The sequence below is a fragment of the Leptodactylus fuscus genome, chromosome 4 (assembly GCF_031893055.1).
Source record: "Leptodactylus fuscus isolate aLepFus1 chromosome 4, aLepFus1.hap2, whole genome shotgun sequence".
In the NCBI taxonomy this organism is placed as follows: Eukaryota; Metazoa; Chordata; class Amphibia; order Anura; family Leptodactylidae; genus Leptodactylus; species Leptodactylus fuscus.
This window is the reverse complement of record NC_134268.1, coordinates 21,521,955-21,535,437: the sequence shown is the minus strand read 5'-3', so window position 1 is coordinate 21,535,437 and position 13,483 is coordinate 21,521,955. Positions and strand designations below refer to the sequence as shown.

The 13,483-nt window shown below is 43.5% G+C and overlaps 1 protein-coding gene across 9 annotated transcripts in view; it reads left to right on the top strand.

Annotated features, from left to right (window-relative positions):
• Positions 1 to 13,483, top strand: part of ENPP2 (ectonucleotide pyrophosphatase/phosphodiesterase 2) — a 93,571-nt gene that overhangs the window by 40,158 nt on the left and 39,930 nt on the right. For all 9 annotated transcript variants that reach the window (XM_075270232.1, XM_075270239.1, XM_075270238.1 and 6 more), the window contains exon 3: positions 6,954 to 7,109. In XM_075270232.1, coding sequence (XP_075126333.1) covers positions 6,954 to 7,109 — 156 coding nt within the window. The remainder of the gene's footprint in view (positions 1 to 6,953; positions 7,110 to 13,483) is intronic.

The following is a 13,483-nucleotide window of genomic DNA, read 5'->3' as shown; positions in this document are numbered from 1 at the left end:
TATAATGTGGGTGCAGCAGGAAGGGTACATTATAATATGGAGGCAACTGGAGGGGGACATTATAATGTTGGGGCAACTGGAGGGGGACATTATAATGTGGGCTCAACTTGAAGGGACATTATAATGCAAGGGCCATACCATGTCAGGGCAACTATAGGGGCGTTATACTGTGTGGGGCACAAAGAGACGAGGGAATGGTCTGGAGCTGAAGGTGATGGAGCTAGAGGGGGGTATTACCATAGGTAAATATGCTCTGTTCCTCTTTCAGTCCTCCAGTTGGGAGGTTTGAGTCCATGTCAGTCTATGACTTTTGTCCCCTATAATCTGTTTGTCTCCTCCTGTAAGCTCTATTTAAGCAATTCTCTCCTTGTATTTATGGGTGGGCTCACGAAAGGTGATTTTTATTTTATTTTTTATATATTTTTTTTTCCTTTTTCTGGAAAAGGAAGAGAGCCGTATTGTGCGTCCAGCCCGTCTGTTCTTTTTCCAGCCCAGGGTTGTTATTACATGTCATTACTCCATTTCTGCCATGTTAGAGCAACGGCTGCTCCCAGGGGCATCGAAACGAACAGGGCTGAAAAGCGGGGGTTGTAAAACGCTGTGAAACCTGTTTTTGTCGAGTGCGCCTTTAATGGTGGCGCTGGTTATTTGCTCAGAATCTTTCATGTCCTCTATAAATTAGATAATTGTCGGGAGCAGACACCCGGCTTGTTTAATAGTTGGAGGTTAAGCAAATGTTCCATACCTTGTCGGTTTTGAGGTTTCCTATTCCAGTCATAAACATTACTGACAATGACGGCCCCGGGTGGAGGGAGAGCCCGTGCCAGAAAACCGACCCAGGACTGATCAGGAGCTCTGCTACATTTCAGTTTTGGAGAAATTTTTGGAAACTTTTTGCGCTAGTGTGTGAAGTTTCGAAATGTCTTCTTTGTGCTACGGTGTGACTTCTGGGTTTCATCCCTTTGTGGTAAAATGGCTTATATCTGCACTTACCAAGGCCACAGGATTTCCAGTTCTATGGTCATCAGAGGGCAGAGCAAGAAACTGAAAAATTCTATATTTGTTCCATGAAAATCTGTCCAATTGGGGTTTTTTTTTTAGGAAAAGATTTCTACAAGTCAAATTCAGATGCAACAGACAATCGTAGCACAATGAGTCTCTTTCATGTGACGAGACCATGTGAATTACCGCTCTGGGGTACAAACTATTATGAGGCTGAGGCCCAACGTTGCAGTTTTTTTGGTGGCATTTTTTTAACTAAAGCCCAAAGTGGTTTTGAAGGGAATGTGAAATACAAAGGTAGGACGTCTACTTCTCCCATTCACCAAATCTACCTCACCCAGCCATACTTAATAGGAATTTATATGGGGAGAAGGTGGGGGGTTATAGGACCGAGCCGCAAAATATCACATAGGGCCTATTCTCGTTTTTGCAACATGCTCTTGTCCATTTCATTGATAGGGTCTATTTTCCCCACAGGACTTTGGTCATTTGAGTGGGGCCTAAGTGGATACGGTGTATAGCATTCGCAGTTTTGCCAAATTCTAGGTCACCAATCTACTTGTGTGAAATCAAAGGGTCTAGCCACCAAAAAAATGTACATCACCGATCCACAAGACCATTATGACCTCCCAGTTACTAGAACAGGGGTCAGGAGTCCTCCAATTTTGAAGGCATTTTAGGGGAGCAGCTATTCAAAGTCTATGGGACTGATGGAAATAGTTGAGTGCAACATAGCTACCTCCTTCCTGTAGACCTTGAAGGACACTCATGGTCACTACTCCATTAAACACTTCCATACCTGGGGCTTAGGAGTGACTATGGTGGTCCTGAATCCCCCTCCAGACCCATTATCTGTGACTATAAAGACCAACATGGTCACCATCCACCCTCTACCACCTTACCGAGGACCACCCTACCCCATTGCTTACCATTACTTCGAAGACCCTTACCACCAAGGCTCATTTGATAGAACTAAGCCCTCCGAAATCCGCCAATCTGTTGAATGCATAGCAGAGGTGGGTGGAAGGGGGTTTGGAAAATGTGGTAAGACTTTTTTACTTAGGCAAAGTTTTGATTTACTTCCCTAGTCTTAGACACAATGGCGTGTTGGCAACCTCTTCTGGCCCCCATTAGCCACCTGCAAGCTCAGCCACTGGTAAAGGTTTTCCTGCTCTACTCTCCTGCCGCCATTTCTTTTCATCTCTTCCTTTCTTTGAAGTATATTGTTCTTATGGAGCTGGCTTTGCCTAAATTGACAGAAGGATCATTTGGATCAGATGCAAATACAACTTCTCAGGGGCGTAACGTGAGAGGGTGTAGACTCTCCGGGGTCCCGGAGCCTTAGGGGGCCCATAAGCACTGGCATCAGTATTGGGATTGCAGCTTCCATCTGGCCCATAAGCCAAGGAGACCCACAGATTACTCAATACTGTGATTTTAATCCATGTAGGCTTCAGAGCTGAAATCTGGTAGCATCTTCTTACTGATTCAGAGATCTTGCTATGGTTTCATCGTTTCCTTACGTCAGTCCCAGTACAGTAATGCGATGTAGGGAACACTAAGTCATTAATGATCAGCAGATTTGTGAATGCAGCTCTGGAGCCTAATATGCAGCAGAATCTCTGCATCAGCACAAGATAAGTACGGCTGTAAATAGATGACAGTGCAAAACTTCTTATGTAATGTATCACATGGTAAAATGGTTATAACAGTGGACATAGGAGGAGGCGTGCACTAATGGGTTAATACGATTTTCCACTTAAATTTTGCACTTAGTAATAACCTGAAAATTTAATTTTTATTTGGGACTTAAAAAGTTGCATTTGCTGTGCCCTCTGTAGTGTCTTACACCTCTCCCATGATTATTGGTCTTTAGAAACAAGTAAAGTGAAGGGTGTAAGGGTCATTTATGTAACCCTGAAGTGTTTTACTAGGTGGGCAAATCCACCTTCTGTCTGGCCTCCCCGATCATACGAGCGCTCCTCCCACATGCTAGTTATGCACAGTAGTTCTGTCCAAAATTCTGCTCTGTCCACCTACCTTGTGTCTGAGTTAAAGGGGTTTTCCAGGACTTGCATAATGCCAACCTATCCTTAGGATAAACCCCCAGCTCAGCTGTTTGAAGACATCCCCTTCCACCCAAGTGCTGTGACCTCTTACCTGTGCCGATGATGTCATGTACTTCAGTAACATGGTACAGAAGTAGTTCAGGCCTATTCAATTGAATGGGACTGACAACAATACTGGACACAGCCCCTATGCAATATATGACGCTATGCTTGGTATTCAGTGTAGAGGTCACGGCACTCACTGAAACACTGCAGCTACTATTTGAAACTCCCATTTTGAATAGCACGCACCCATAGGAATGAATGGACGCAGCCAGCATGCAGGGGATTAAGCGGCCAGCCGCCGGCAAAGTCTGCGTGCCGGCCACTTCCATTCATTCCTATGAGTGCGTGCTATTTGAAACGGCCGTTTCGAATAGTACTCGCTCATCTCTAATTGCAGCCTTTTCAATAATCTGATCTGTAGGGGTCCCTGTGTTGGACCCGCATCAATCACACACTGATAAGCTATCCCCAGGCTAGGTCATTGATATGGAAGTCCTAGAAAACCCCCTTTAATAGGGTGTCTTCAAGTTATTAAAATGTCTGATAAGACGTGGGTGGTTGGCCAGTCGGGAGCCATGTGTGCTGGATAAAATGGGGTCACCAAAAAGCTACTTTGCCTTGGTCAGGGAATCCAAGGTATCCCCAGTGATGGGTATCTAGGCTATAAAGTTGGATAAGATATTTAATGTTATCTTAGGGTGCATGCACACTACGTAACGCCGGGCGTGTATGAGAGCCGTACACGCCGGCGTTACAGCAGGGCTGCCGAACACTTCCCATTCACTTCAATGGGAGCGCTCGTAAACGCCGCTGTTACGAGCGCTCCCATTGAAGTGAATGGGAAGTGTTCGGCAGTCTGCTGTAATGCTGGCGTGTACGGCTCTCATACACGCCCGGCGTTACTCAGTGTGCATGCACCCTTAGGGGTATCAGATGCCTGAACTCGTGTCTGTTTTAATAATTAAAAAAATATTTTTGGAAAAAGTTGAAATTCTTGTATTTTGGATTATAAGGGTTGTCTCATAAAGTCTGTCATCATGAACACTTCTCCCCTATCCACAGAAATAAGTGTCCGGTACCTGGGGGCCCAAATGTTTAAGTTCCCCTATGGTGCTCCATTTACAAGGAGGCTATAGGGGGACTGTTGGACCTCCTACGTTTTCATAATGGCACCACCCCTATAGGCCTTTACAAAGCCGTTTTTGAGCCAGATAGAGATGAGCGAACACTATTCAAAAGAGCCGTTTCGAATAGCACGCTCCCATAGAAATGAATGGAAGCAACCGCCACGCAGACTTGGCCGGCCGCTTAACCCCCCGCGTGCCGGGTACGTCCATTCATTTCTATGGGAGCGTGTTATTCGAAACGGCTCTTTTGAATAGTGTTCGCTCATCTCTAGAGCCAGAACTGAAACTCAGTATGGGTATCTTCCAACTTGAGCCAAACTTGTATAACCAGATAAAGTACTGTGCAAAAATTTTAGACGTGTGGAAAAAATACTGCAGTAAGCAGGTAAGAATGCTTTCAGAAATAGAAGGGTTATTTGATGTTTGTTTGTTTTTGTCAATTACAATAATGAAGAAAAGAGAAATGTAAATCCCATCAATATTCGGTGTGACCTTTGCCCTTTGCCTTCCATCAGTCCTTCTCCGTACTTGCAGACAGTTTTTGGCAGAACTGGGCAGGGAGGTTATTCACGCCGCCATCTTGGAGAATGAAGCCCAGATCTTCTGTGGATGTAGGCTTCCTCCAATCCGTCTGTCTCTTCCTGTCATCCCAATGTAATGCAATGTAAAGGATTGAGTTGATCTCTCCATGGCCTATGAACATCTGAGGTTCGGAACCTTTGCGACCAGTTCTATCGGATTAGACGGACTCCTTTATGGAACCCCTGAGAGAGAAGTCAATGAAGTCTTGTGAGATGGATGAGAGACTGGGTTGTGGCTTCATGTCACAATTTTGGGCAATTATTTTTGTTTTTTAAGCAAATTTTTTTTTAATTTAAAAAGTTCTGCTAACTTAGTGACTTTTATTTTATCACCTACAAGATGGAATTTGTTGTATCCTTAAATGACCTTTTGTTGAAATCTCATTTTTATACAAAAATTTTTAATTACGGTATATTATTTTTAATTTTCCATGATCTTGATCTTTTTTTTTTTTTTTTTTAAAAAATCTTAAATCTTGCAATTCCAACTCTTGCCACAAAGCCTAAAATAGTTTACTTCCCGTCTCCTGGAGATAGACCATGGGCCACAGATGCAATGGTCTGGAACAGATCTTATTGACTGCTATAGGAAAGTTTTCTGGGCATGCTCTGTGACCACTGCAGAGGTCATTTAGACAATCGCCTATTGAGTGGAGGATCTACATATACACAATAGCTGAGATCATTGGTATGTTGTAAGTGAGGTGAATGCTACAAAGAAATCTCCTATAGAAAACAGAAAGTCTCACTATTATTTGGCTTAGTGGCCAGAGTCAGAACTACAGGATCTCTCCAAAAATTATATAAAAATATGTTTAACATAAAATTTGATTTAAAAAAAAAAAAAAAAAGGGTCATTTTGTGGCGATGCGTTCCCTTTGAAGTTCGGACCATTCTGTCTTCCTATTACTATTTGGAAACCTAATGGTCAGTCGACGTCAGGTGCCCCGACTTCCTGAAAAATCCAGGTCCAGTTTTTTTCCTGATTTGACGTAGGTCATTCCCTCTGGTATGGGATTCCTTGAGATTCAGGATGAATCAAGTGATTAAATTCCTTTAAGAAGTTTAAAGTTGAGCAAGTGAAAACGGCAAGAATAGGAATGTTCTATGAACTTCGAGCTGACTGTCCCTCAACACCTGAAGCCAAGTAGAAAATGGGGTACTAGGGTGGCCCTGTATTCAACATCTTAAAGCCATAACAACAGGGGCGAACCTTGAAGCTCTTCCTGGGCCCCAATGCAAAATGCAGAGAAACCTCGCTAGAAGACCACCCTACCTTCAACACAATTTTGGGTCATCTCGGAGTGGTGGACTTCTCAAAGAAGATAGTATCGGTCACTGAAAACGTGGTCTGGGTAAGGTCTTCTCATAGAGGTGGTCTTGTCTTTTGGAGAGGTTTCACGGTATGTAATTGGCCCCCACCATGTACTTCCTATAATACTGATGTCTTCTAATGTTCTAGAGAGGGTTTTGAGGTCCTTGAGGCTCCAGGTCTCGTTGGGGGATTTCTCTCTCCGCCCCCTATAGTTAGGCCCCTGCATAGCAACCATTAACGCGTTGCATCCCCATATTGTTGCACTCTATATAAATAATAGTAACTTTCCACTGCTATATGGACTCCGGAGATCTACCATAACATGGAGGAAGTTGATATATTGTATGGCCCATACTTACCTTGGATAATGGTCGGCTATATCTGATGGGACAGGACCAACTAATGTGTATAGGGGTGTGCCACTCAACAGAGGATGTTTGGGAATGGAAGGATTGGGCATGTTGAGTGCCTGATCCTTTTATATACCACCGACAGCAGCTTACTCCTCTCTACCCACTGGAAACACATGCACACTTGGCTGAGCCATGCGTGTGAGTACTGTAGTTCATTAGGAATAGCTGTTCACTGAACAAGTGTTTGCAAATCATCGCAACAAAAACCACATCATGTTAAAAAAGAAAAAAAACCTTTCCGAATTCCTGAAGCAGATTTTTTTTCAGCCTGCAAAAACCTTAGTGTGAACATACCCTAATAACTGGCAGATTGTCCGCAGCTGGCTGTGACTCTGCTCTAGGCCCTGTATACGTATATCTGCCGTTTTTACAGCTTTCCCCCTTGCTCTTATCTTTTACAGTTCTCAATGACCCTCCCTGGGACAGCACTTCAGGTTCCTGTAAGGACCGATGTTTTGAGCTTCAAGAGGCCGATCCCCCTGCCTGCCGTTGCGACAACCTCTGTAAGAGTTACAATAGCTGCTGCCAGGACTTTGACCAGCTCTGCCTAAAGACAGGTACAGTATTCAAGATGGCAGTCATGGACGTTCAGTGGGGTCAATGATTCTGTCAGTCTCCTACAGATACACACCTACCCAACTTTCGAGTAATGGACTTGACAACCTTGACTCCATCCATTTCTCTTTGTGCCCCTGTAGCGCCCCACAGAGTGGGTCACTACAAATGTCATCTTATGTTGGGCGCTACACCCCCACACAGTATAAAGCCCCAATAGACACCCTAACATGATATTCCCCCCATTAAAATGTCCCCTCCAATTGCCCCCACAACATAAAGTACCTCTCCTGGTGCACCCACAGTTTAATGTTCCCCTGCAGGTTCCCCCGATTCAATGTCCTTCTGCCCCAATAGCTTAGACCTCTTGCAGTTGCTTCCACAATATTATGTCTCCCTCCTGTTACCAAACAAACATAAAAAACACTAAGGCCCCCTTCACACGGGACACGGGACTGCGTATTTTGGTTCCGATTTTTATGCGGGAAGCCGCGTCAGAATAGGACCAAAATGCGCCTGTCTCGGCTTCCCACTCCGGAGTAGGCCCAAATGAATGGGCCTAGTCTGGAGGGTGCTGCCACGAGTTGGACACCGCGGCTGAATCAGCCATGGAATCCGCCTGACGAAAGGGCAGCTCGCTTCTTTTTTCCGCTAGCGGGAACAAACTGCTAGCGGAAAAAAGAACGCTAGCGGTCTACAGAGACCTCCATTGTGAGGGGGTGGATTTTGAGGAGTATTCAGTGCCAAAATCCGCCCCCTCTTGCCCCGTGTGAATGAGCCCTTATACTCCCCTCACTTCCTGACTGTTCTGTCTGATAACGCTGCTCCCGGAAGGTTCAGGGAGTTGTAGGTGCGATGTGAGTGACCTCATGATATCACATCTACTACTCCCTGACCAGAGATGGGGGCTGAATGGTGAAGGAGCCTCCGGGCACAGATGAGCTGAAGCTAGGACATACCTTCTTCTGTTCCAGGACTGTCTTGCTGAATCGGGGACAGTTTGGAGGTATGCAGATGTTATATGTGGTTTTACATAGGACTGCAAATAAAACCTAATGTATGATCACCAAAGCCAGCATATCACCCTGCCCTGCAGATACATAGGTTAGGGTCACTTGAATCATACGGTACTTTCATCTTGTGAATCGCTGCCTCCATTGCTGAGATATCTCTGTTTTTGTCAATATATAAATGACGTCTTTGGACATACCCGGGCATTGCTCTAAGGAGGTAAGCGGTCACTCTCTTGTTGCTCCACAGACCTCCTTTACCTATTGACAAAAATGTTTGATCTCGGAATCGGAGCCAATATTCCCTGGGGGAAACACTCAAGTGACCCTAACTATTCTATGTGGTGCTGAGTCTTAGTGACAGACCCCCATAATAAGGGACATTAAAAACCAGCCCCAAAATATCTACTAAGTGAGGCTCAGTTCACATCTGCATTTGGGCCATTCTGTTCCCCTCTCCAAATGGAAACTGTGAAGAGAAAAGTCCTGCAAGCCGCACTTTTCTCTCCGCATTTTTGCAAATATTGGCACCCCTGCAATTTTGTCAGATAATACTCGTTGTCTTCCAGAAAATTATTGCAATCACAAATTCGTTGGTATTATTATCTTCATTCAATTTGTCTTCAATGGAAAACCACAAAAAGACTTGTCAAAAAGCCAAATTGGATATAACTCCACACCAAACATAAGAAAGGGGGTGGACAAAAGTATTGGCACTGTTTGAAAAATCATGTGATGCTTCTCTATTTTGTGTAATTAACAGCACCTGTTACTTACCTGAGGCACCTAACAGGTGGTGGCAATAACTAAATCACACTTGCAGCCAGTTGAAATGGATTAAAGTTGACTCAACCTCTGTCCTGTGTCCTTGTGTATACCACATTGAGCATGGAGAAAAGAAAGAAGACCAAAGAACTGTCTGAGGACTTGAAAAGCAAAATTGTGAGGAAGCATGAGCAATCTCAAGGCTACAAGTCCATCTCCAAAGACCGGAATGTTCCTGTGTCTACCGTGTGCAGGGTCATCAAGAAGTTTAAAGCCCATGGCACTGTGGCTAACCTCCCTAGATGTGGACGGAAAAGAAAAATTGACAAGAGATTTCAACGCAAGATTGTGCGGATGGTGGATAAAGAACCTTGACTAACATCCAAACAAGTTCAAGCTGCCCTGCAGTCCGAGGGTACAACAGTGTCACCCCGTACTATCCAGCGTCAGCGTCTGAATGAGAAGGGACTGTATGGTAGGAGACCCAGGAAGACCCCACTTCTTACCCAGAGACAGAAAAAAGCCAGGCTGGAGTTTGCCAAAACTTACCTGAGAAAGCCAAAAACGTTCTGGAAGAATGTTCTCTGGTCAGATGAGACAAAAGTAGGAAAAGGCCTCAACATAGAGTTTACAGGGAAAAAAAGAGGCCTTCAAAGAAAAGACGCCCCCTACAGTCAGACATGGCGGAGGTTCCCTGATGGTTTGGGGTTGCTTTGCTGCCTCTGGCACTGGACTGCTTGACCGTGTGCATGGCATTATGAAGTCTGAAGACGACCAACACATTGTGCAGCATCATGTAGGGCCCAGTGTGAGAAAGCGGGGTCTCCCTCAGAGGTCAGGGCTCTTCCAGCAGGACAAGGACCCAAAACACACTTCAGGTCAGCACTAGAAAATGGTGGTGAGAGAAAGCCCTGGAGACTTGTAAAGTGGCAGCAATGAGTCCAGCCCTGAATCCCATAGAACACCTGTGGGGGAGGGGGAGAGATCTCTTGGTGGCAGTTTGGAGAAGGCCCCCTTCACATCTCAGGGGGGACCTGGAGCAGTTTGCCAAAGAAGAATGGTCTAAGATTCCAGCAGAGCCTTGTAAGAAACTCATTGCTGGTTAGCGGAAGCGGTTGTGCGCAGTTAGGGTGCATTCACACTGAGTAAACGCTAGCTTATTCTGAACGTAAAACACGTTCAGAATAAGCGGCGTCTAAAGCAGCTCCATTCATTTCTATGGGAGCGGGGATACGAGCGCTCCCCATAGAAATGAATGGGCTGCTTCTTTCACTCCGTGCAGTCCCATTGAAGTGAATGGGGAGTGCCGGCGTGTACGCTCCGGCATGAGCAGAGCTTGCCGTATACGCCGGCACTCCCCATTCACTTCAATGGGACTGCTCGGAGTGAAAGAAGCAGCCCATTCATTTCTATGGGGAGCGCTCGTATCCCCGCTCCCATAGAAATGAATGGAGCTGCTTTAGACGCCGCTTATTCTGAACGTGTTTTACGTTCAGAATAAGCTAGCGTTTACTCAGTGTGAATTCACCCTTATTGTGTCTAAAGGTTGTGCTACCAAGTATTAGGCTGAGGGCGCCAATACTTCTGTCCGGACCATTTTTGGAGTTTTGTGTAAAATGATCAATGATTTGACTTTTTTTCATTCTCTTTTGTGTTTTTTCATTGCAAGCAAAATAAATGAAGATATTACCAAAGAGTTTGTGCTTGTAATCATTTTCTGGAAGAACTGAGTATTATCTGACAGAATTTCAGGGGTGCCAATACGTTTGGCCAACACTGTACATGACCCATCCTAAGGATAGGCTTCAATATTTTTGGTCCAGAAAACCCCTTTAAGAGGGCACTGGAGATAACAATATCTATGGGAAGAACAAAAGAGGTGCCTGAAGTTACAGTCACACAATGCACCAAGACAAAGTGAACCTTGTTATTGACCCGCAGGTGCACAGAGCCGGGTAAACAAAGAAGAAGCCACAGTCCTGACCCGAGTGCCGCAACTTATTTAACCACTTCATGTCTGGGCCATTTTCCTTGGTTCATGACCAGACACTTTTTTTTTTTTTTTTTGCATTCAGGTTATTCAAATTTTATTTTATTTTTTTCAGTCATACTTAGGACTTTATTTTTGTCATTTTTCTATTTAATATGAAGGAAAATGGTTAAGAATAACAAGAGGGAAAACAGTCCTGTAACTGATCTGGACCCAGCAGCTCACGCAACAACATCATGGCGGCCTTTATACCGGTATACATTGATCAGTAAGGAAGGGAATGGTAATAAACCGTCCCGCCTTCTCTCTGGAGAGTTGGGCTGTCAGTGATGGACGGTTCCTGCAATTTTTTGTGTGAGACCGAGGAAGGTGAAAAACCAAAAATAAAACATCCTTGCTTGCCCCTGGTTCTCTGGTGTCTCCCACCGTGGTCCAGTTCTGCTGCTCCGTGGTCTTATGGTGGAGATTCCGGGCACACGTGACCCTGAGGCCAATCAGTGGCCTTATCAGCATCAGAAAAGGTTACCTGTGACTTCCCGTGTCCTTTCCTTAGACCATGAGCGGTTATGTCTGACTGAGGCCACTACTTGGTCTTGGTGCTCACGTAAGCCTCAGGACAGGTGATCACCAGGATCCCCTCCCCCTCGCCCCAGGTGTTTCCAAATCCCGTACATCGCCCTTAATGCAGATCTTCCATTGCAGTGATTTGGTCCGATGAAATCCAGTTTTGACCCTACACACTAAATGTTCTTGCTAATGATAACCCAAGCCACAATTCTCATTTGTGAAATTTGCATTGGGGTAGAGCTGCTGCTAAACCATCAGCTTCAACAGAAAAGCCAAGCTTGTACTATGATGATCCCTGGTGGGGTGAAGAGATGTGTCGAGGTTTGAATTGGGGAAATGGAGGCCCCACAATTCTTGTTGTTCTCAAAATAACCTGAAGGAAAGGATTATGGGGGAGAAGAGGTTAACGTAAGCCAGGCATAAGTGTGGTTTTGCGATGCAGAATGTGGGAGGTGGTTGTATTTAATCTGGTCGGGTTCACCACTCTCTCTAATTAAAGAAACCACTTAATAAATACACGTTGGTCTCAATGAATGTCACTTTTTATGACGTTTTAACAGGCAGACGGGGCTCGGTGCGAACATGTTCCTAAATCAAACAGTATTCATTTTGTTTGAGCATGTGTAAAGGGCTAATAGGACATAAGGAGATCTGTTAGGATAGACCTTGCTAAACTTACTTGTGGATTAGCCACTTATGCTTACTGTAGTCAGGCCTGCTGCAGCACAATCCGGTATTGATAACGTGCCGCTGCCCAGAGCGCACGACATACTCTCCGCTATAGCGTGGAGACAAGTTGTCGGAGTGTGTACTTGTTTATGAGCCATAGCTGAATAGGCAGAACATCGGCCCATGACACAAACATTTTACCTATGTTCTCCCTCCGTGTATTACTGAGAAGATCCTCTAGTCTAACCATAGGTGAAGGTGGGGAAATTGTGGGGGGAAAATGAGTAGAGGTCAAACTAAAACTCAGTGTTCAATAGAAATTCAGCCTCTAGTAGTAACAGTATATTCTTGTACATAGGGGCAGTATTATAGTAGTTATATTCTTGTACATAGTGGCAGGATTATAGTAGTTATATTCTTGTACATAGGAGCAGTATTATAGTAGTTATATTCATGTACATAGGAGTAGTATTATAGTAGTTATATTCTTATACATAAGAGGTAGTATTATAGTAGTTATATTCTTGTACATAGGAGTAGTATTATAGTAGTTATATTCTTGTACATAGGAGTAGTATTATAGTAGTTATATTCTTATACATAAGAGGTAGTATTATAGTAGTTATATTCTTGTACATAGGAGCAGTATTATAGTAGTTATATTCTTATACATAAGAGGTAGTATTATAGTAATTATATTCTTATACATAGGAGCAGTATTATAGTAGTTATATTCTTGTACATAGGAGCAGTATTATAGTAGTTATATTCTTATACATAGGAGCAGTATTATAGTAGTTATATTCTTGTACATAGGAGCAGTATTATAGTAGTTATATTCTTGTATATAGGAGTAGTATTATAGTAGTTATATTCTTGTACATAGGAGCAGTATTATAGTAGTTATATTCTTGTACATAGGGGCAGGATTATAGTAGTTATATTCTTGTACATAGGAGCAGTATTATAGTAGTTATATTCATGTACATAGGAGTAGTATTATAGTAGTTATATTCTTGTACATAGGAGTAGTATTATAGTAGTTATATTCTTGTACATAGGAGCAGTATTATAGTAGTTATATTCTTGTACATAAGAGGTAGTATTATAGTAGTTATGTTCTTGTACATAGGAGCAGTATTATAGTAGTTATATTCTTTTACATAAGAGGTAGTATTATAGTAGTTATATTCTTGTACATAGGAGGCAGTATTATAGTAGTTATATTCTTGTACATAGGAGCAGTATTATAGTAGTTAAATTCTTGTACATAGGAGCAATATTATAGTAGTTATATTCTTATACATAGGGGCAGTATTATAGTAGTTATATTCTTGTACATATGAGCAGTATTATAGTATTTATATTCATGTAC